Raw genomic sequence first — 20,312 nt, forward strand, 5'->3', positions numbered from 1 at the left:
CCCTCCCTCTCTCTTTCTCGATCCGTCTTTTTCTCTTTCTGTCTCCTTACTCTCTCTCTCTCTCCCCCTCTCTCTCTCCCTTATTGTGAGAGTGTGATCAGTGGTTCACCACTGTGCACTGCCGTTGTGTGTGAGGCTGTGCAGCCAGTGGGGAGTCAGTGATTGCAGGAAAAGGCGCTCGTGCCTGTGCTGGCTTCCTCAGAGACCCAGTTGACAGTGTGGAGCGATGCGCAGCCTGCCGGCTTCAGGAAGAGGCAGCACGGGTTGCCTTTTAACTTGGGAGAGAATTTCCTGCTCATATTGAAGAACCTTTCTACCTGGAATCAAGAGAGGAAAAGGAGAAAAATGAAACTGATTTAAATCTGTTACAAACCCTTCGAGACAAAGGGTTGAGATCTGAAGTAGAGATATTTGTTTCACTTAGTTTGACTGGCAAATGTTACAACTCGGAGAGAACAACCACAGACACGGCCGTTAACCCCGCTCTTACCTGACATGAGAAGGAGAGAGACTGTCTCGGCGCTGGAATAAAAGAGTTACCTGTGATGTCAGACTTCACCTGAGGCTATCGTCTGAGACTCTGCTGAGTAGCTGGGGTTTCATCTGGGGGAGAGGGGGAGGTAGCTTCAGGAGCTGGCGTCATTTCAGGTGTGTAAACCACACCAGACTTGACTCACCTGACATCATCATCCCCCCTCTCTCTCTCCGTCTCTTTGGGCTCGGTTCCTTGACGCATTTCCTTGCCTACTCTTCTCGGTAATCTCTGCTCTTCTCTTGTTTTCTTCCCATGGATCCACTCAAGAGACGTGAAAAGAGACGTTGATTGTTACTTTGGCAGCCTGAGTCCTGTTCCTCAGTACTAGAAACAGAAAGCCTAACAGCGGTAACAGCGGTAATACTGTGTTAAAGAAGAGGAGCACCATGTGGAGTCAGTCTGGATACTGCAATCACATACCTCATGCTGGATATCCTTTCTACGATGTGCCCTGCAGGTAATTTATCTCAACTTGTACCGGCACTCAGTTTCTGTTTTCTCTGTGGTTACAGTGTTCTGTTACTTTAAGCTCTGGCTGTGTCTTAGCTGTCATTATTTTTGACCTTGAAGAAAACACTGTATTTACCATTCCTGAGAATGACATCGTTATAACTACTGGGACCTGTCGTGGGCGTTTGAAATGCATTTGTAGCTGTTGTGTTTGGATTAGTAAAATAATTATACTAATTGTTTCTTGAGGTAATCTAGTTCAGTGCATCTCTCTTGTACCTGTCTGTGGACTTAGTGTTTCCTAAAGCCAGAGTGTAAACAGACCTGTTTCTCTGGAATGTTGTTGTAACCGAACCAGGAAACTGGTTAAACTTGTGCAGAAGAATGGTGGCTATGTTTGCAAGTGTGAGATGAATGGGATCCTGTTGTTGACCCGTCTGTTCTATCACAAAATTACCATAACTTATTTTTATTTCGTTCATTCTGAAACTCACTGGTTTCAAAGTGATCTTATGTAAGATTTTACCATTTTGTTTCTGCCTCAACTCCCGTGGCAGTAATGACATCATTACATTTATCAAAAGCTTTCAAATGTGACCCACTCTCAGATTAACAACATCAATCCTCCATCCCTGAGGGGAGAACACACACCTACCTACACCTCCGAGCCTGCTATAGACTGTAATAATGTCTAATCTCTGCTGCCGCTGCTGGATCTCCGGCACCAGAAGACTGAATCACCCGAACTAGTTAGAGCATTTATAGCTGTATGGCCTAGCATAATGAAAAGATTATGAAAATTAACACCTGCAGAAATGATAGTCATGATATCTGGAGGCAACAGGCTTGGGACCACTGTTTGTCTTTATGGACTGGGGGCTTCTGTGGCTCTGCCTGTCTTGGTTCTCACCAGCAGCACGGGCTGTGAGTCGTCAGCACCAGGGGAAAAAGAGAGGGATTTAGCTGATGAGTGAGTCATACCTCAGACCACTGCGCAGGTCAGTGACCTGTCAGATCAGCCAGAAAAGTGAGAAAGTGTACTGAGGGAACACACAGGAATCCAGGAAGTAGCCCTGAGCTATGAAACAAATAACGGCACTGCTGCGTATTCACTCCCACTCTAGTCTCTCATGGTGAAGTACTCTGACTCACACTGTTGGACCTGAAGCCCAATCATGTCATAATAATCACAAACCTGTACTACATCAAATAATAATATGCACAGCATCATTTAAAAAAGGGCCAAAAATAGCAAGAAACGTGGGAGGTCATTTTAATTGGACATTGTAAATAGACAGAGAATGAAATTTGTTTGCTGCATTTAACCAATATCTGGGGAGATTTATTTCTTATTAGTCAACTCACAACAACCTACAGCCAGGATGGGATTCAAACCTACATATATATATAGTCTGTATCAAACCCTATCCTTTTACGATTTATTCTCTGACCAGGAATCAAGGCCCAGCCTCGGCAGTAAAAGTGTCTAAACTGAACTACTAGACCACCAACAGATGTTGTTAATGACCCAATGAAAACATTTTCAAAAATGTTGGTGCACCTTCTATAAATTCAGTTAACCTGACATCTGTACTTTGGTAATGCTGCAGAACAAAACGGTTTATCAGGCAACACTCTACAATTCAGTTTATTTTTTAAAACATGCAGTAATCTGGACTCATCTGACCACGGAACACAGCCTTAGTCTTGTGGGTCCATCTCAGGTGACCTCATTCCAGGCAGAGTCTGATTTATCTATGACTTCTTCTTTTGAATCAGTCCCTGAAAGCATTTTTTGATGCAGTACTTGGCTGTAATGAAGGACCCATTACATCCATTACAGTAGCGTAGTTGTTTAGTCTGATGCAGCGGTGCCCACATTTTTTTGGCTCAGGAGCTAATTATGAAATGAGCAGTGGACAGAACATTACCTTAAGTACTTCAGGTATCTTTGTTTATGAAGTCTTTGGTTGGTGCTCCTTTCATACTATAACAGTCTTCAAAGAACCTCTGTGAATGTTTATGTTTATTGCAAGTATATATTTCTAGTCTGTTCAACAAATTGAATTAAGTTTTCACTATTATAACTCAAAAGTACCTTTGTCTTTGTTGACTTTTTAGTATTTTTAAGTGTAATGACTGTTGAAATTCGGTTATTTCTGCTTCAGAAAACAAAAATCACTTCATGCCTCTTAACTCATATTTTCGTCTATTTACATACACATTGCAGCAGAATGTTCCAAAATGTATTAAAAATGGTGAAATTTCGATTACACAGACAAGGGGGAATAATAAAGGCCTTATTACGGGTTTTTGGATCACACCTGAAGATCTCTGATTTTCTCCAGATACGCCTTCAGCATAACTTAATAAATGCATTTAATATAAGATGACAGAGTTCATTTTTACATTGCTGCCTGTGTGAAAAAAAAAGCCCAAGAATGACAACGTGACATACAAGAGAAAAAACACCGACAGTATCACAGAGAATACAAAAGCTCAGTGATCCCCTGCGATGGCAGCTCAGGTTAATGATTCCCTCACATGTCAACAGACACGCTATTGACACCCAGACTCTGCCTTCATTCTCCGGCTGAATAAAACAGCGTGTGTACGTTTGAATGACGACACCTTCATTTGCTGTTTGAGGAAGTTCCGTAGCTAAGATCCACTGTTTGGTCCACTAATCTAGTATAATCCAGCATCGTCAGCCGGAACAGTAACACGAGGTGAGAGCGAAATCCTAATGAGGTCCAGTGTCTGTGTCACATTGTTGATAGAACTGTGTGTCTGTGTGTGTTGTTTTTCGAGTGTTTGAACGTTTTAAAGAATGATGTGTTGTTAATGAATTTTACTGGAGACTAGATCGGAGGTTTTGCTGTCACATTCTGAAAGATATCCATCAACTGAAGTCATTTTCACACCTTCATCATAGACACTATGTCTTTTTTAATATGCTATTTAATTGATAAAGATGATATAACCTTACACTGAGATGGTCACTAGTTTGCAGGTTTTATCCCTTGTCCTAGTGACATGACATGCAGCGCTAACTTGACCACAGTTATGTTCATGAGCATGAACTCATGTGATGTGATTAAAATGTTTTTAATCTGAGCTTTTTGTCAGTTGACCTCACTTAGTTTTTTTTGTTTGTTTTCAGTGATGGTTTTTCTAGTTGGATTTATGAGTGCTTGATGCAGGGACAGGTTTGGAATCATAACTTGGGGCAGAACTAAAACATTACATTCCTTGCATGGATGAATGAACTTGGCTATATCTACAGTACTAATTCTGAGTCTGATAAAACATTGAGTTGCTTTTAAGTGTGTGGTAATCACCTCCAAGAACATGGACGTTACATTTGGTACGACAAATGTAATCATACAACTATATTAGAGGTCTTAGAACATGTTTACACGAAAGGATAACTTGTTCATTAAGGACAGAGAGGAACCTTTGAAGTAAAGTTTGTGTCCTTTGATTATCTTAAGGCAAAACTCAAATTGTGTGCACACAGCTCACAGCCCAGTGATAGAAGTGCTGAAATGAGTACAAGGACACCTGAAAAGAAATGACTTTTTAAAAGAAAAGGTCCCTGGCTCACCTGAAAAGAAACGACTTTTTAAAAGAAAAGGTCCCTGGCTGCTGGATTCTTGTAAATGAAGTCTTTTTCACATTTCATCCTCCTCATTTCTCTTCCGTTTTCATTCAAAATAAAAGAAAATACGAGTCAGATTTTTTTGTCCTGGAATACAAACGTATTGCTGTAACAGGAAATTAATATCAGGTCTAGACAGCAGAGTATGAGCCACAGACCAACTTTAACAGATATCACTTTTCTTCTTATTACAATACATAGAGGGAAACTTTCACAAAACATCCATCCGTCCATTTTCATTTTTATTCTCCAGCAGAATGTATCATTCACTTTGCAGCCACCCTGTCGTCTTCTTGAGCGTTGACAGAGTGCTGAGGCTGGAGGTTTGATGTGAGCGACAGCTAGACAAAATAACTTCACTATAAATCTCTCTCTGGGATGGAGCTCTTGCGTCACACAGTATTGACCTGTCACAGCTGCAGAACCAAGTGAAGCTGCACTAAAGAGACGGATGACGCGGCTGTGGATTTACCTTTTTGACACTAGTGGTCTCTGGGAGTGATGCCATCGTGAAAAGGATGGTTGTTAAGTTTTGTAAACAGATAACCTGGGTCCTTTCTGACCAAGATGATCCATTTTCAGATGGAAATACAAGAAGCTTATTTTACTTTACTTTTCGGTGTCAAATTGAAGAGTAAATAGCGCCACTCTCTGATGCTGCTCATTTAAGAGGACTTTGTGTAGACAAATTGCAGATTTCTCAGTGATGTGAGAAGGAAACAATCCCATAATTCCATGCCACAGCTCAACGTGTGGGCTGTTGATTCCAGCATGCTCCCCAGTCTTAATTTGTTCGTCTGTTTGCACTGGCCAATGTCGAGTTTCCTATTATGCTGGCTCCAGCTGTGTGGGCAGCTCAGCTCATATTTGTGCCTGTTTTGCTGCAGCTTTACATGTAATCAGAGAATGCATTGTACACTAATGGATAGTTATAAAATCTCGGCTACTTCCACAGACTTTCAGTTGTTACATAAACTCACCGATGGACAGTTTGGGTCTTAAAACAAAAACCGTCTTTTGGGCAAACTCACCAGTAGGTGTTCAACCCTGTTCACGGCTGTTGTCTGTTTTCGTGGCTGCCTCCACGTTGTTTCTGTTGTCTGTACTATGACGCCCTCCTTTGCCATAGACTCTGCAGACCATTTGAAATGATTGTCCTATTACACCCAGTTGCCCACTTCCACTGACTTGCAAATGGTTTTGCATTTGACCCATGAAGGAGTCATCACCAGCTCAAGGAGCATCGGCCTCTTCAGTACTAACGGTGAAATTATTGGTCATCTGTAGTTGACTTTTAAACCATCTAAAGATCTTCTGGTTTGATAAGGCATAGCAACAGTCAGTGTAGCTAAATCTAACGTTTGTGATGTCAGTTGGTTTGTTTGTGAAATCCTGATCCAACACTTGACTGTTATCACATTACTCTAAGTGGCTGAACGCAGGCGGGGATCACTGACATACATTCGTGCCATGGAACATTTTTTAAAGCATTTATTTACATTTATGCTCTTCTTTGAATGTTTCTAACATTCACATCAAATCTGAAACTGCTGTCGAGGGTCGACAGAGATTTGCCAGATTTAAAACTCAACTTTTCCTCACTGTTTAAAATGGCTGTGCTGGACTGGACTGTGGAGAATTTAGGAAGCTAGGTTCAGCACAAAGAAAATGATGTATAGAATCTTTTCTTTGACTTGCTGTAACTTCAAATGTTACAAGTGGCAGATTCTGGACTACTGCTTTTAATTAGAGCCTAATTCTCAAATTGTTCACTTGGTAGAGAACTTTTCAGACCTGCATTAATGTTACAACTCCTTTGTTTCCTTTTTGCTCTTTTGAAGACTCACTTCATTTGATTCAGCACACACGATGTGAGTGAAAAGCTTATTGTATGCTTTATTGCCTCATTATATCATCAGTGCCAGTTTCTGGTTTAAAGAGGTTTATTCAATTTTTTGAATGATTTTTGAATGAATAATACAGATGTATTACTTCAGTGAGGCCACAGGGGTCTGGTTGGTTCTGTACTTTTACTGAAATAGAACTCACATTAGCATTTAATTGATTTCACTTTGTTGTTATGTTGGACATGTCGGCTTTAGAGAAAACCTTATTTAAAGTAAAACAAAAGGAACAGTGGAAACGTGTTAATTTGACTTTCTATTACGACAACATAAAACAAGAATGATCTTGTCTCAGTGTCGCCTCAGTGGACACGTGCACTCGTGCAGAACTGAGGCGTTTTCCTGTGGTGTCAGTGGGTATAGATTGTATTCCTCTCTTCACCCTCTTAATGAAGCATAACGAGCTATTACATATCCTTATTTTGCCCCCGAGGTTCATATCGTTATCAATTCACTGGCAGTCGCTCCCTAAAAATAGATCCACTAAATTAAAAAGACCATGACTCAGGAGAGCCTCCATTTCTCAGCTGTGCTCTAAAATGTCACGTCTTTGAAGTTAAATTTCAGTGAAGGTTTGAATGTGGCCACAGTACATGAAGTTTGGAATGAGTTTTACTCTGACTCGTGACCTTGCTTGAACAGATGCTATTTTTAGCACCACTACCTTTACCTAGAACCTATATGAGCCTTGAACGAAAATCAACTCTTGAATGAAAACAGTCTTTTCAGTTACATACATACGTATTCTCCCAGTGTCTCACGATCATGTTCAGGTCTGACTCACATTTAGGTTTAGATCAAGGCTCACATTTCTGAACATACCTGACATTTAAATGGGTTCAGTAATAAATGTATCACTATAACCTTTATCTGCAGTTCCATAATAATACTTCTTGGATGCTCATTCTCACCAACCCTCCTCATTCATTTAGCTCGGGGTGTTTTGGGCATCACAGGGGTTTGGTGACAGAAACATCATCATTTAGATGGATGTATTACTTTCCTAATTAGTATTTCAAAATGATCACGTTAACCGTAGTAAATGTAGTGTGTCTTTACACACACTGTGGAAAGGGTTTAAAGTTTTAACAAAGCACTTTGAGCTCAAAATACCACCTGAATTCCCAGCAAGCAATTGTGGAGTTTTCAACTGAAGGTCAGAGACTTGGCTTGTGTTAGACCAGAAGGTCTCAGCTGTCATGCTGACTGACACAATTGTCAAATGGATTGCAGATGAGTGCAGACAGATGAACTCCCTTATACCAGTCTGTGTTCCATCCAGTATCTTTTCAATTCACTGTTTGTACTGGTTGTGTAGTGACCCCTTGTTGAAGGGACAAGCTGAAAGTGTTTTTTTTTAAGATCACAATTGTTGTTGTTATTTTATAAGTCTTTAATCGACTGTTACTACAACAATTCTTGGTGATTTTTTTTTTTAGATCATTAAAACCTTTTAAGCGGTTTTCTCAGCCCTGCTGACCCTCTCAACGTTACAAGGACTAGAGAAACCAATGACACCCAGAGTCTGATCCAGGTCAACCTTGGGTTTTCATACAGCTGGTTTATTTGCAGTTTTATAACTTAAATCCCCTGCGGCCTGACTATATTACATAAATTTAATTTCCAAGAAAGATATTTGATTCAATTATATTAAATGTCATGCTCCTCCTGAATGGCATTTACAAGCAATTCTCTGCATCAATAACAATGTCAGTTGGCATGAAATGAGAAATGTTTAAGTGAGAGTGTCTGCCTCTCTGGTAAAAGCTCATAATGTCTGTCCCTTCCAATCAATTTTCACTCTCTGCGATTCATGTCCTTTGTCGTTAACACTCTTTTCAATTGTGTATTTTTATAAATAATCTACTTTTCAATTTTTTGATTTTTTTTTCTTATCGCAAAATTAATAATTGAATTCCTTAAGAAGAGGCAAAGAAGCAGGTTGAGACCTGGTGTCAAAACATCTGAGATAATTCTACAAAGACGAAAACACTGTTTCATTACACATCTGATTATTCAATGAAATGAGACCTTGTTCAGTCAGATTTAGGAAAACGGAATAAGAGCTGATCGTGGATGGAAACTCCTGAGAATGTAGAAGTGTAACAATTATAAAACACTGAGCCTTGTTCAAATCAATCAGCATGTTTGTTTTTAAACACACATCCATCCCTGCATCCATGTGTTCATGCAAACACACACACACGCTCAGAGACAGGCCCTGTCAGTGAAGTGTTTTGAATTTAAATGCAGTGTGGACTTTTCTTCTATTAGCATGCCAGGCTGTCAGTCTCCATGTCCCTGCCTGGCCAAAAGCTGCTGTCTCATCACACACACATGCATGATTGCACACACACACAAACATTCTGAGAAAGCAGGTTTTGGTTGCAGTTACCACTTGGAGGTCAGCTGAGAAACCCACACTCTGATATTGAATTATTCTACAACAAGGAGTAAAGGAGGAACCCCACTTTAAACCTATGAAATAGGATTAATAAGACCCTTCTTGTTTCCACTGATCATAATTCAGTGCAGCCATGGCAACCGAAAGACCCGAAGCAGTCTCGTGAAGGTTTGGAGAGCTGAGAGTTTGTCTTTGCACGTCTGTGCTGTTGCTGATTGGTTGTTCTGGACACCGACTATTATAGCACTCTTAAATCTGTCCATCTCACAGTCCTGGTTTTGATTTCATCAAGGCAGAATGGCTCATCAGGGCTGAAGAATCTTAGCTCTCTTACTTGGTGCCACTGCAATTAACTCTCATGGCTATTTGATAACCCATACATCTGCCTGAGGAACCTGAATCTCATGGCGAGGTCTGCAGCTGGGCCTTAATTCAGATACTAGAGAAAAGATGTTGATGAAGATACAGATACATTTTTGTAGCCAAAACAACAGCACTTTGTTTTCTGGCCTTTTCTGACATTTTCCCTTCCCACATTTAGACAGCAATATACTGTATGTTGCTAAGGTAAACCAAAAAGGCGTATTTCTCCTTGGTTACAGTGTTAGTCTTTGAACATGATAATCCAAACCAGTCATATTGACTCGCGTGGAAGAGCACAGTTTTACGTTGAGCTGAAAACAAGGCATTGAGTGGTGAGGACAGGGAAAACACTCATTGTTAAAGTAAAAGTGGAGACAGGAGACGCAGTGGAGGAGAAAGGTCACGGGCACGGTACACTGCCAAGCCAGCAGGAGGCTCTAAAAATAGTTCTACACATGAAGCGAAGGGAGCACAAAGGTGGATTTTACTGGAATCAATGAAAATATGATCACCTCAAAGAGAAGAGCGCCAACTGTGGCTGGAGACATTTCTCTAAGAGAGAGAGCGCTCCTGCTGTTGTAGAGCTAACCAAACATGGCTTCTCTGTCACACTTGTTACTTTGGTTCATTTCTGGAAAAAAAAACCAACCCAGACTTGACTTCTAATCCTTTTAACTTTTAAAAAGGTTGATGGCAGTTCGACTCCTCACGGTGCCAAACTGGTCTGGAATTATGACTTAACAGTTGATTCAATCAACAGTTACTTTTTTTGTTGTCGCTGCCTGATTACAACCAGCTCCACCCGTCCAGCTTTGTTTATGTGCTGTGAGCCCTGATGTTTCACAGACAGAAGAAATGATGTCATGTTTACACCAGTATAGGACACACAGGTTAGGAGATGGTGCAGTTAGATACTGGTTATTTGATGTTTAACAACATGTTAAACATGATGGCAAAAATGATGGCAACTGCTTTTGTTTTTTGTTTTTAATTGAGTTTTTTTTTTGCGATTCAGGTAAAATTATATAAACAGTCACAGCTTTGTGTGCAGAAAAAAAAAAACCAGACATGAGGGAATCACTCTTCAATTTTATTGCCAAATTTAAGATAACATGCAAATGTGCCTACTGTCCTGGGACTTATTCTATTCCAAAGCGAACTATGTATCAGAATATATATAAATATAAAGTATCTCACATGCGGTCACAGGGCACTTGCATTTTCAAGAACGGTATCGCTAATCCTCAGCGCTTCATTCCTTTGTCATCCTTTTTCAATGCATGTGCATATTATTACAGTGCATTTGCTCGATATAAAGACATTACATTGGTGCTCTCTCCCTCAGCTCAGTAGCGAGTGGCTATTTGCTGTGCGACAGACGATGAGGCAGGGGGCCAGAATGTCGCAGCTGATTAAAACTTGGACAAGTGTCGGAACAAGCAGTGCTCTAATTTTCAGGAAGTGCTCCTGCAAGTGGCCTGTGTAATTAGATTTTTTATCCCTCTACAAATTTAAATTATTGTGTCAGTGACCGAGCCTTTGTTGCTCACGGGCAAGTGTACAGAGTCAAGAGCGCAATAACTATATCGAAACAAATACACATTGTGTCATGGCAAGCATCGCTGGCGTCTTTCAGCCTCGGCTGCACAGACACATTATTGAAGCTTAATTAAAAAAACAGCTATAGTTTGCTGCTAAAGTATCTTTAGATATCTGGGTTAAATGCAGTACAGTACAAAGTACAAATTTTGTTGTTTGTTTACAGTATGAGTCTGTAAAAAAACATTGACAATTATTTTTCCTCCTGTAGTACAAAGGCTGATGTCAGGTACTTGGAGAGAGGGGAGGACTGATGATGTATAACTGAGCAGGCTACGTTTGCTGAGCAATCATTTAGCTGAAAAAATTTCAAAAGTATTCCAGGATGTAATTGAATTATATTCATGTCCCCTGCAAGATCATACGTTCCATAAAACGAATGGCTTCCATTAAATTATGTCCACATAATCCAGCTGCAGATAAATTGCTGCCTTTTTTTATGATTGACCTTTTTAATAAACGTTTAATTTCCAACATAATTTAAACTTGTTGACTGGCACAATCAGTTGCAGAGACGTGGTAAAGGCTGACGTCGTGTCCGGTCGTCTAATAAACACTGATGGATATCTCATTAGAGTTTATTAAAAATGAAAAGAGGTTTTCACACCACTTCGCTCCATATCGTACGGTGGATCTCATCAGTTCCAACTGCACTAAGATTAATCATAACGTGTTTATTTGCAGCATAAAATACTGCCTAATAATTTCACCACAGAGCTTTAGATTTATGCCCTTCATTTTGCTTTCCCACTGTGTATTAAATTCTGTGTGCATTGTAATATCCTGCTCTTTTATCATTTCTCATCTTGTATTTTGTTTTTTTGGCATTTTCTACTCACTGTTTGTTCCAGTGCAACATTCCCTCAAACTGTGGTGAATTCCATTGTATTAGCACTGCAGACTCAGTGACGGACATGCAGAGCTGATGTCCAACGGGTCGTTTGGCAGCAGCCTCACTACAGTATGTCAGTGATGCGAGTGATGCCGGTGTATACTGCTGTTATTACTGGCACTGCCTTCCTCTGTGTGTGCCAGCAGAGCTAATTCAATGCCCTGGTTCTTCTCTGCTCTGCGGGAGATACTTTTTTTTCTATTTTACTGGGTCACACTGTAGCAGAGAGATGGTGGTGAGTTGGTGGGCTGCCTGGAATCATAAACCTGCTGTGATGTGAAGAGCAAAATGATGCTTTGTACACTAGCTGCCTGTCGCTGCACTGCCCTTTATTGGTGTGGTATCGGAGGATGAACACTCTCTTAACTGCTGTCTGGTGAAACCATAAAGGGTGTGCTGTGTTGAGGAGGCCTTGATGATTTACCACTGGGCCAGTGGGTCTGCCAGTGATGATGTATATATCTGGGCCATCATTTCTGCTTTTGAACATGTGGTTAAATCCATTTAAAAGGCAACCTTACCAGATGCATGTCTTCAGGTTTGAAGTCATTATGTTAAAGGCAAATAAACAGAATTACATTTTTATAAAGTACATTCAGCATTCATTAACCATTTGATCCACATTTAATCAACACTGAACACTGTTTGAAAACCAGGGATAACTTGATACCATATTTATATTCATATAATTCATTCATGCCAATATCTTGACCTCGATACCTTAGAAATATCGTCTTTTCTACTCTCTGATGATAATTACATATTGTATTGGTGTGAACCCAACAAATCTGTATAATAAATTGGATTATTTTCTCTATTATTACCGTTGCTTTGTTGCTGTATGGAAGGAGTTTCTGCTCTCACTGCATTTAACCTGTAGTACAGGTACAAAACCATAAACCACCCATAAAACTCAACCTAAACAACCCACATTACATTAATTTGCTTACGTGCTTTGATAGTATTCTGCACAGATTTGTTGTTGGATTTATATTTTTGAACTACTTTTGGTGACTGCTACCATCTTTGAAGCAGACAGGGGGCATTAATGCCAGTGAGGAACAGAGTAACTGGACGAGCGTTTGATAGGAGTGGAGTGGGAGAAAACCAGATAATGGAGGCTGTTTGTATCTGTGATGCAAGTGTGGGTGGCTGAGTAGGTGGTATACTTTGTGTGGTTTTTTTTTTATGATTGCTGAAAAATCTGTGATGGTGGTGATAAAAATGACGAGCTCAACCAGCTGTGTGACTGTCTTATGTTCCCTGGACCAAGGAAGGATCTGACTGACAGTCGCTGCTTTTCAAGAAATACAGCAGAGCGACTTGGTCTGTGTGTATGTGTCCAGCTTTAGTAGTCAGATTGTATTCCATAGCTTCACTCCTTATAGTACCAAGTTGGTATGTTACAGACAGGCGTAGTATGGAGTGCATGCAGCATGTGGTCACTTTTAGATGTTTGGAAAAGCCGAGAGACCAAGACGCGTAGCTGTGGACTACACAAGGTAAAACAACAAAAAAGAACAAAGTTACAGCATGTGCTTTTCTGGATGCTGCCTCTAGTTCTGCCTCTAGCTTCCTGTTATTGTTTTTATTTTATTTTAATATTAGATCAATGCCACTGAGCTGCGTGTTCATTAACAGAACAGCAGCAGCTCCTCTCAGAGGCTGCCTGCACTGATTACAGCATGTTTTCACATTGATATTCACACTACATTTGATGTCTTGTCAAAGGTTTGTTGGGATAGAGTTTGGATAAAGAAAATACAATTTTACTTGTGACCTGACAGTTCAAAAACATTCAGGACAAAAAAGAAAATCTGGGTTTTATTCTTTCATTTTATCCTCTGTCTGACCTACTGTTTCAACTTTTGACCCGCTTTCAAACAGTGTTCTCTGATTGGTCAGTTCTCCCTGAACACCCCTCCCACCCTGAAACAGTCTAATCAGCTGTAAGCACAGCTGTGACCACAGTGACAAAGCTGTGGTCTGATCAGGTCACCAAAAGCTGCAGTGAGGAAGAAGCAGAATAAGATGATGAAGATGAAAATGAGTTGATATACAGATGCATTTCCATTCAAACATTAAAAACAGTATCAAGTTGGTTCTATTGCTATATGTTATTGTCATTCAATGACAAAGTTATGTTTAAATTTGTGCCTAATTCAGGGTTTTTGTTCAGATCTATTGAGCTATTTTTGCCCTTCGGTCACAAACGAGGGGACACACACAGGGACACACACAGGGACACGGTCTCATGGACATTTCAGTCTTTAACAAGATTTTTTTTGTTGTGAGTAATTTTGGTGACAGCTGCATGAAGGTTGAAAACAGACCGTCGGCCTGTTGGACTCTGGGTGAGCCGCTCTGCAGTGTTCAGCTGTAACTGAACACTGAGGATGTTTTAATCCACCTGTGCTGAGATCAAATCAGGAATCTGTTTGTGGCTGCGGCGCTGTGCAACTCAATTAGGAAGTGTTTATTTAGACATTAGGCCCTGCAATAAAGTGTCTTTGTTATTGGCAGGAGTGTGTATGTGTGTGTGTGTGTTTGTTTACTGACCTTTTTTTTTAAATCAGTGGGAAAGTGCTGGCTTTGGGTCTGTGAACTCTGCAATTGATTTTCTCCTGTGGGCGAGTGCATCAGAGACAGTCTAAAGTGAGACAAAGAACAATTTTATTCCAGGGGTTTACAGTCCTCTACTTTAGGAGCAGGAAAGTCAGTGTTTGACGTGGTTTGGAACAGTTTGTTTATTCGCTCCAGGCAGGTTCCATTAGTGCATCTGGCTCTGGAGCCAATTGTGGCACTTAGATGAATTGTTTTCAACGATAAGTCGATAATGACTGCGGGGGGGGGGAGGGGGGGTGTTGAAGTGTGAGTTGATTGCATCTGGGTGCAATCTTATAGAGCGCTGAGCAGAGCCTCTTAATTTGAATTTGAAAATTTGAGAGGAAAAAAGCCAGAGGGAGTGAATCTTTTCTCTTTCATGTTCGTGACACTGTCAAAGGACTATGGAGTTAAAGATCAGTGACTTATTGGTAATACATTTTTTGATGATAAATTGAGAGATTTAGAGATTACTTACAGTTACTACTCTACACCACACCAGTACTACAGTAGTACCACCAAAGAACACATTAACACTCCCATCCTTGTACATTGGGAATGAAGACATCACTGCTGACCCTCTTCACGCCTCACACTGCACACGTGTACATACAGTACAGTGTAAAACAGGTGCAGTCTGTGCTGTGAATGTCCTGTTCTTGGTGTGTTTTCACACACCGCTCTGGCAGCTCTCAGTCCTGTCCTCCCGCGCTTCACTTCAAACACATTTCATGTAGAAAAAGGCCTTTAAATAAATGTGACCTTTGACCGGAGAAAAAACACCCACTCACTCACTCGAACCATTTAGAAAGACTCTGTCTGCAGCTCGTCTGTTGGAACACAGGCTGTGTGTGTGTGTGTGTGTGTGTGTGTGTGTGTGTGTGTGTGTGTGTCAGCCGCATGAAGAAATATTCCTGCTATTCATCAGAGGCGGTTAAAGCTAACAGATCCTTGTTTTGAACCGTCTGTCACTGTCAGACACAGGTGTGCTTAATAATGATGGTGACATTTATTAGTCCATCATCAGTAAAAGAAAATGTGCAGCGTCTTAACATCGCTCAGTCTTTGTCACATTAACGCTCACCTTGGATAAAACATTAGACAATTCTTGAACAGCAAATCAGGACATTCTGAGACAGGACGACCCCACATCAGTCAGTCTGGTTCAGTACACGTAGTTAGCAACTTTTTCCTGGGGTCACTGGGAGTTTCAGATTTTCATCTGCTTCAAAGATGTTTTTGATGGTTCTTTCTTCTTCTTTCCTTCACAGCCTGTGGTTTAATTACATAGAAGACATTAAGGCAGAAGCTGCAGCTCAACGGACAAAATGATGCTGGTGCTTTGTCTTGGGTTAAATTAGGTTGTTTTATATTAGACTGTGCATATGTCGGAATCAGGATCCCCCTCAGAAAAATGCATTTTTAAGAAATACTGTGAGTTACTGTGTTTGTTTAAATCTGTTTTAACTCTAAACTGTGAAGCTGAACCTCTTTAGCTTGTGGATGAGACAGCACATTCAACATGTGGCTGATTTTCTCAGGGTGGAATGGATGGAGACGAGCGTCAGGGGTGAATCGTGTGTGATGTACGGCTTTGCCTACAGACATAAGGCTGAGCTGAGGGTGGGAGGAATGAGGATGCTGAGATTTTCACCTGGTGTGACCAGAGGGGACAGGAGCAGAAATGGGCAAAACAGAGGGACACTCAGGGTGGAGCGGGATGGAGATAAAATGGAGTGATGCTGGATTTATGGGTCGCAGGATGTTGGAGATGGAGCTGCCATAGAAGAGCGAGTGATGGAGAACCAAGAGATCATTTATGGATGTAGTGAAAGAGGAAAAAAGGGTTATTGGTGCAGAGGTAGAGAAGACAGGGAGAGGCAGATGATGCTGTGGTGATCTCCAGAGGAGGCAGTCGAAAGAAGAAGAGGAAGATTGTACTTTTATCAAAAATAATGAGTAGACAACCTACTCATTATCCAACTTTTCCACTCTACAAATAACCATGAGCTGCAGCTCGAGCCTCAGGACATTTGGAGATAGGGGGTGCTGTCGTCCAAAACTGTTCGTTGCGAGATCCATTTTAGTGTCGATGATCTAATAATATGTACATTAGGGGTTATGTGCTGTGTGTGATTGTGTGTTCTGGTATGCAGACACAGGCACCATTACGTGTAATTGACATGAATGTTTCAACAGCCGCCCTTAATAAATGTCATGTTCACGGCAACTCCAGCAAACAAAGTGACAGCTGCTGAACAAACACTGTGTGAGTGAGTGATGGTGAAGAAGTTATTTGTGGTTTTAAATTAAATTATGGTCAAACAACGTTTAGATAACGATGCCAATGATCAGAGTTGGAGAATAAAATATAAAATGTTTTTTTTCTAATGTATGTATTTGGTGGTTGTCTGTCTCATGTTGTCTGTACTGGAGCAGAGTAACTGCTAAAGGTTATGGAGGAACATCTGTGTCACATGGCACAGCAGGTGCACTACGCTCTCTAAGCCCACGAGGGGGATCGTATATCTATACGTGTGACCATGTGTGTTGACATGAGAGGCTGGTTGTGCTGTGCACTCGTGGCCTTGGACGGTTACATGTTTATGTAACCCTGAAGGCTTAAACCCCCCCATAAATGACAAGACAGAGGCCTACAGCACAACCCAGCTGACTGAGACTCTGTGATCAGGTCTGTCATCTAAGAAGAATAACTAAGAGTTTGGAACAAAGTCTGCCTCAGCTACAGGGAGGTGATGAAATGAAAATGAAAAAGAATGAAATGTGGACCTAAACACGTTATAACAGTTTCTAACTGCTACCAAAGAGGCACTCGTTTTTTTTTAATCAATTTTATGATGTGACAAATTAATTGGGCATTTGGTGTAACAGACGTTAATTTTATCTGTGGCTCTAGCTGCAGGGGGTGGAGGTTGGAGACGATGCCTGGTCAGTTAGCCAAACGCTGAGACACACACACACACACACACACGAACAAACTCAAAAGAAGACAAATTAGGCCTCCCACTGCAGACAGGGAAGTCATTAATTACAACCAGCAGTTAGAAAGCAGCAAAGTTGAAAGTGAGGCTGTGCATGTTTTGAACCTTTAACAAACCTCCGTGTTTACTGCTGAAGAAAACCGCTGACAGAAATACAGCAGAAGAACAACTGCTGTGTCTGTTTATGACTTCTGCTGCCACACGCTATAAGTGATGCTGATCTGATTTCATGCCGGATTAAGTGTCACACTTATTGAACTGACAGTCACATGTGAAGTCGGCCTCAAAGTGAAAGACCACCACGTTTTAGAACTGAGGCTCCTCAGCCCAGGTCCTGTGAAAAACACACATTCAGAACACAGTGGATTGCAGTGCAGTGGGAGGAAACAAAGGCACAGGTTGGAAGGTAGTGGAACTCTGGTCTTGTTGGCCAGAGTTCAGACAATGGATGCTATTCTTCAGTGACTAGAAATTGTTGGAGTTCAGAATTGAAAAATGCCCACGGATATTCAGTTCATCCACCTGAGAGAAGCAGAAGAAGGCTGCATTCTGATGAAAGTTCCCGTGTCAGTAGGTTTCCCATGTGAAGAAAACAGTAAAGCTGGATACACAGTGAGTGAGTGTGTATGCAGTGAATGATCTGACGAGTTTGGCTCAGCTCTGGTGTTCCCACAAGTAACATATCTGCTGAGAAGCTGGTGTGAAGAATCTGCCATGTTTTGCATAAAGTTTGCCTTAAAAAAATGTTTTTTTTTACAGTACTCTGTAGTCATCTTAGTACTAGGACTGGTAACGTGATGACAAAAATTGAATGTACAACCTATAGTCAGACGTCTGAAGTCATCTTAAAATGCAGTTTCAAATGCAGTACCACTTTTGGCCTGCAGCAGTTGAACTTCTCTTCTTTTGTCAACTTCCATCAGGTTACACTCAGTGAAGAGCTTTCTTAAATTCTCCAAAATTTACACCAAAGCAACGTGACCGTGGTCGTTATTATCATGCACAACATCATAAGAGCAAAGTCAACGTGAATCTGTGGGTGTCGGGCTTGTTTTTTTAGACATGATGATGATGATGATGATGATGATGATGATGATGATGATGATGATGATGATGTAAGTCTCTCAAAGCTCGAGGGCCAGCAGGGAAGTTAGAGCAGTGGCTTCAGTTCTCCCTGGAGATGAAACTTTATGAGGTGGCAGAGAGAGCTGGACCAGTCAAATGCATTTTTATAACTGGTGCCTCTATGCTGCATTTAATGAGCACTAGGACACACTGAACAATGATTTTTTAGATTTTATTTAGATGTTATAGATAATAATGTTCAACTTGGGATAGAGTTTCTTGCTCAAAAGTAAGAATAATATTTCTTTAAAAAAAAATCCTAAAAATATTTTTTGCTACAAAAGCCCACTATTAATCTCAATCTTTGCTGAAATATTAGGACGTGTCTTTTCTATTAGGTTCTAGATGAAAAGCACTAAAAATGTTCATCTTTCTCTTTCTCTGTTAATCAGTAAAAAACATCCTTTTCTATTTCTTGACATTAATGTTTTTTAAAGCAGACATTCTGTACTATTATATGATGCACGGCCGTACCCAGAACACATTCTCCCGACAGGTGATAGTGAAAGAAAAACACAAACACATAATTCTGCCCAGGACTACAGATCCAGAGATGTGAGCTACCATTTTACCAGGTCTTTAATAGCAGGCGTCAAAGGGCATCGGCTAATGCAGTATAATGTGCTTTTAGCGCATCATTCTAAATGTGTCATTTACTTCCCAGGCCGTTGTTGACTCAGCTCTGTGCTATCATCTACTTTTTTTTTTTTTTAATCAGAGCAGGTGAAAAAGCTGGAAAAAGCTCTTTCTGTTCATATGTTATTATCATCATCAGTCTTTATTTTCATTATTAATAACACAAAAAGGTACTTCACATTTCACCTCACATATTGTTTAAATGCCTGTGAACAGAATCTATGTTTATGAATGTTTTTAAGGTGGTTATAAATGCTCGGTACAATTCAACAGTCTAACAGTAACATATGTTTGTTTTTAGTGTTTTTAGTTGTTTTTCCCCTCAAAGTTACAGACTTGGCTGATTATCTCTGTAGCTCAGTGCCAAAGTGACTTTTTTAAAATTTTCTTGCTTTTTGTTAACCGTGTGTGTGTTGTCCAATTTCTCTGTTCCATTTTGCACATTTAAAAAGAACCCAACATTTTAGTCATCTCTTAATGAAATATAAAAATGAACTGAATGAGACGTGAGTTTTGACCCTGTTAAAGTGCCCGACTGTTATATTCACAGTATTGTTCTATAACCACTGCAGTTTCCTTGGACAATTAATTTTTTACATCTTCAGAGCCATTCTCAAACTCTAACCATCAGGCCTGATGAACTGCCTCTATGTGCTGTGTGTGTTGAAGCTTCAAATAAATTGGTTAGAAGAAATTTGGTTTGGAAAAATCAGATCTGCATATGTGATTTGGCAAAGACTTTCATGCCAGATGTTCTTCCTGTGATAACTCTTTCCTTTGATCCCAGCATGGGAATAGCAGGAGGTCAGCACATATTTTTTACTTTCCCTTTCAATGTAGCATATGGGTTAGTAAAACACTAGCTGTCTTACCCAGGGACACATTGGAAATTGAACCCGCAACCCCACCTTTAGAAAGAAAACAGCCCACACTCTCTGGCTCTAAATTCCTAACTTTAGTTTAATCATACTCACCAGTACATGCTGTAAAATATAAGTTGATATAAGTTGATACAGCCCAGTGCCCTGAACTCTCACTCAAGTCCTAACTGTGCAGTAATCTATTATGGCAGATTTCTTAATATGCTGCTTCATACAGTACCATGACATATCAAGCTGCGAGCTGTTGATGAGAAGA

At 40.5% G+C, this 20,312-nt stretch overlaps 1 protein-coding gene across 8 annotated transcripts in view; it reads left to right on the top strand.

Moving 5' to 3' along the window:
- Positions 1-20,312, top strand: part of LOC103379823 (pleckstrin homology domain-containing family A member 7) — an 88,417-nt gene that overhangs the window by 20,609 nt on the left and 47,496 nt on the right. Inside the window, exon 1 of one of the 8 annotated variants that reach the window (XM_025055918.1) lies at positions 53-992. The exons of 6 other annotated variants lie outside the window; for them this stretch is intronic. In XM_025055918.1, the coding sequence (XP_024911686.1) occupies positions 922-992 (71 nt within the window). In that variant the 5' untranslated portion in view covers positions 53-921. Of the gene's footprint in view, positions 1-52; positions 993-1,020; positions 3,715-20,312 lie in introns of those variants that run through there. One more of the 8 variants, XM_025055921.1, reaches the window with a different exon arrangement.

The sequence above is a fragment of the Cynoglossus semilaevis genome, chromosome 6, assembly GCF_000523025.1.
Source record: "Cynoglossus semilaevis isolate Cse_v1.0 chromosome 6, Cse_v1.0, whole genome shotgun sequence".
NCBI classification, from domain to species: Eukaryota; Metazoa; Chordata; class Actinopteri; order Pleuronectiformes; family Cynoglossidae; genus Cynoglossus; species Cynoglossus semilaevis.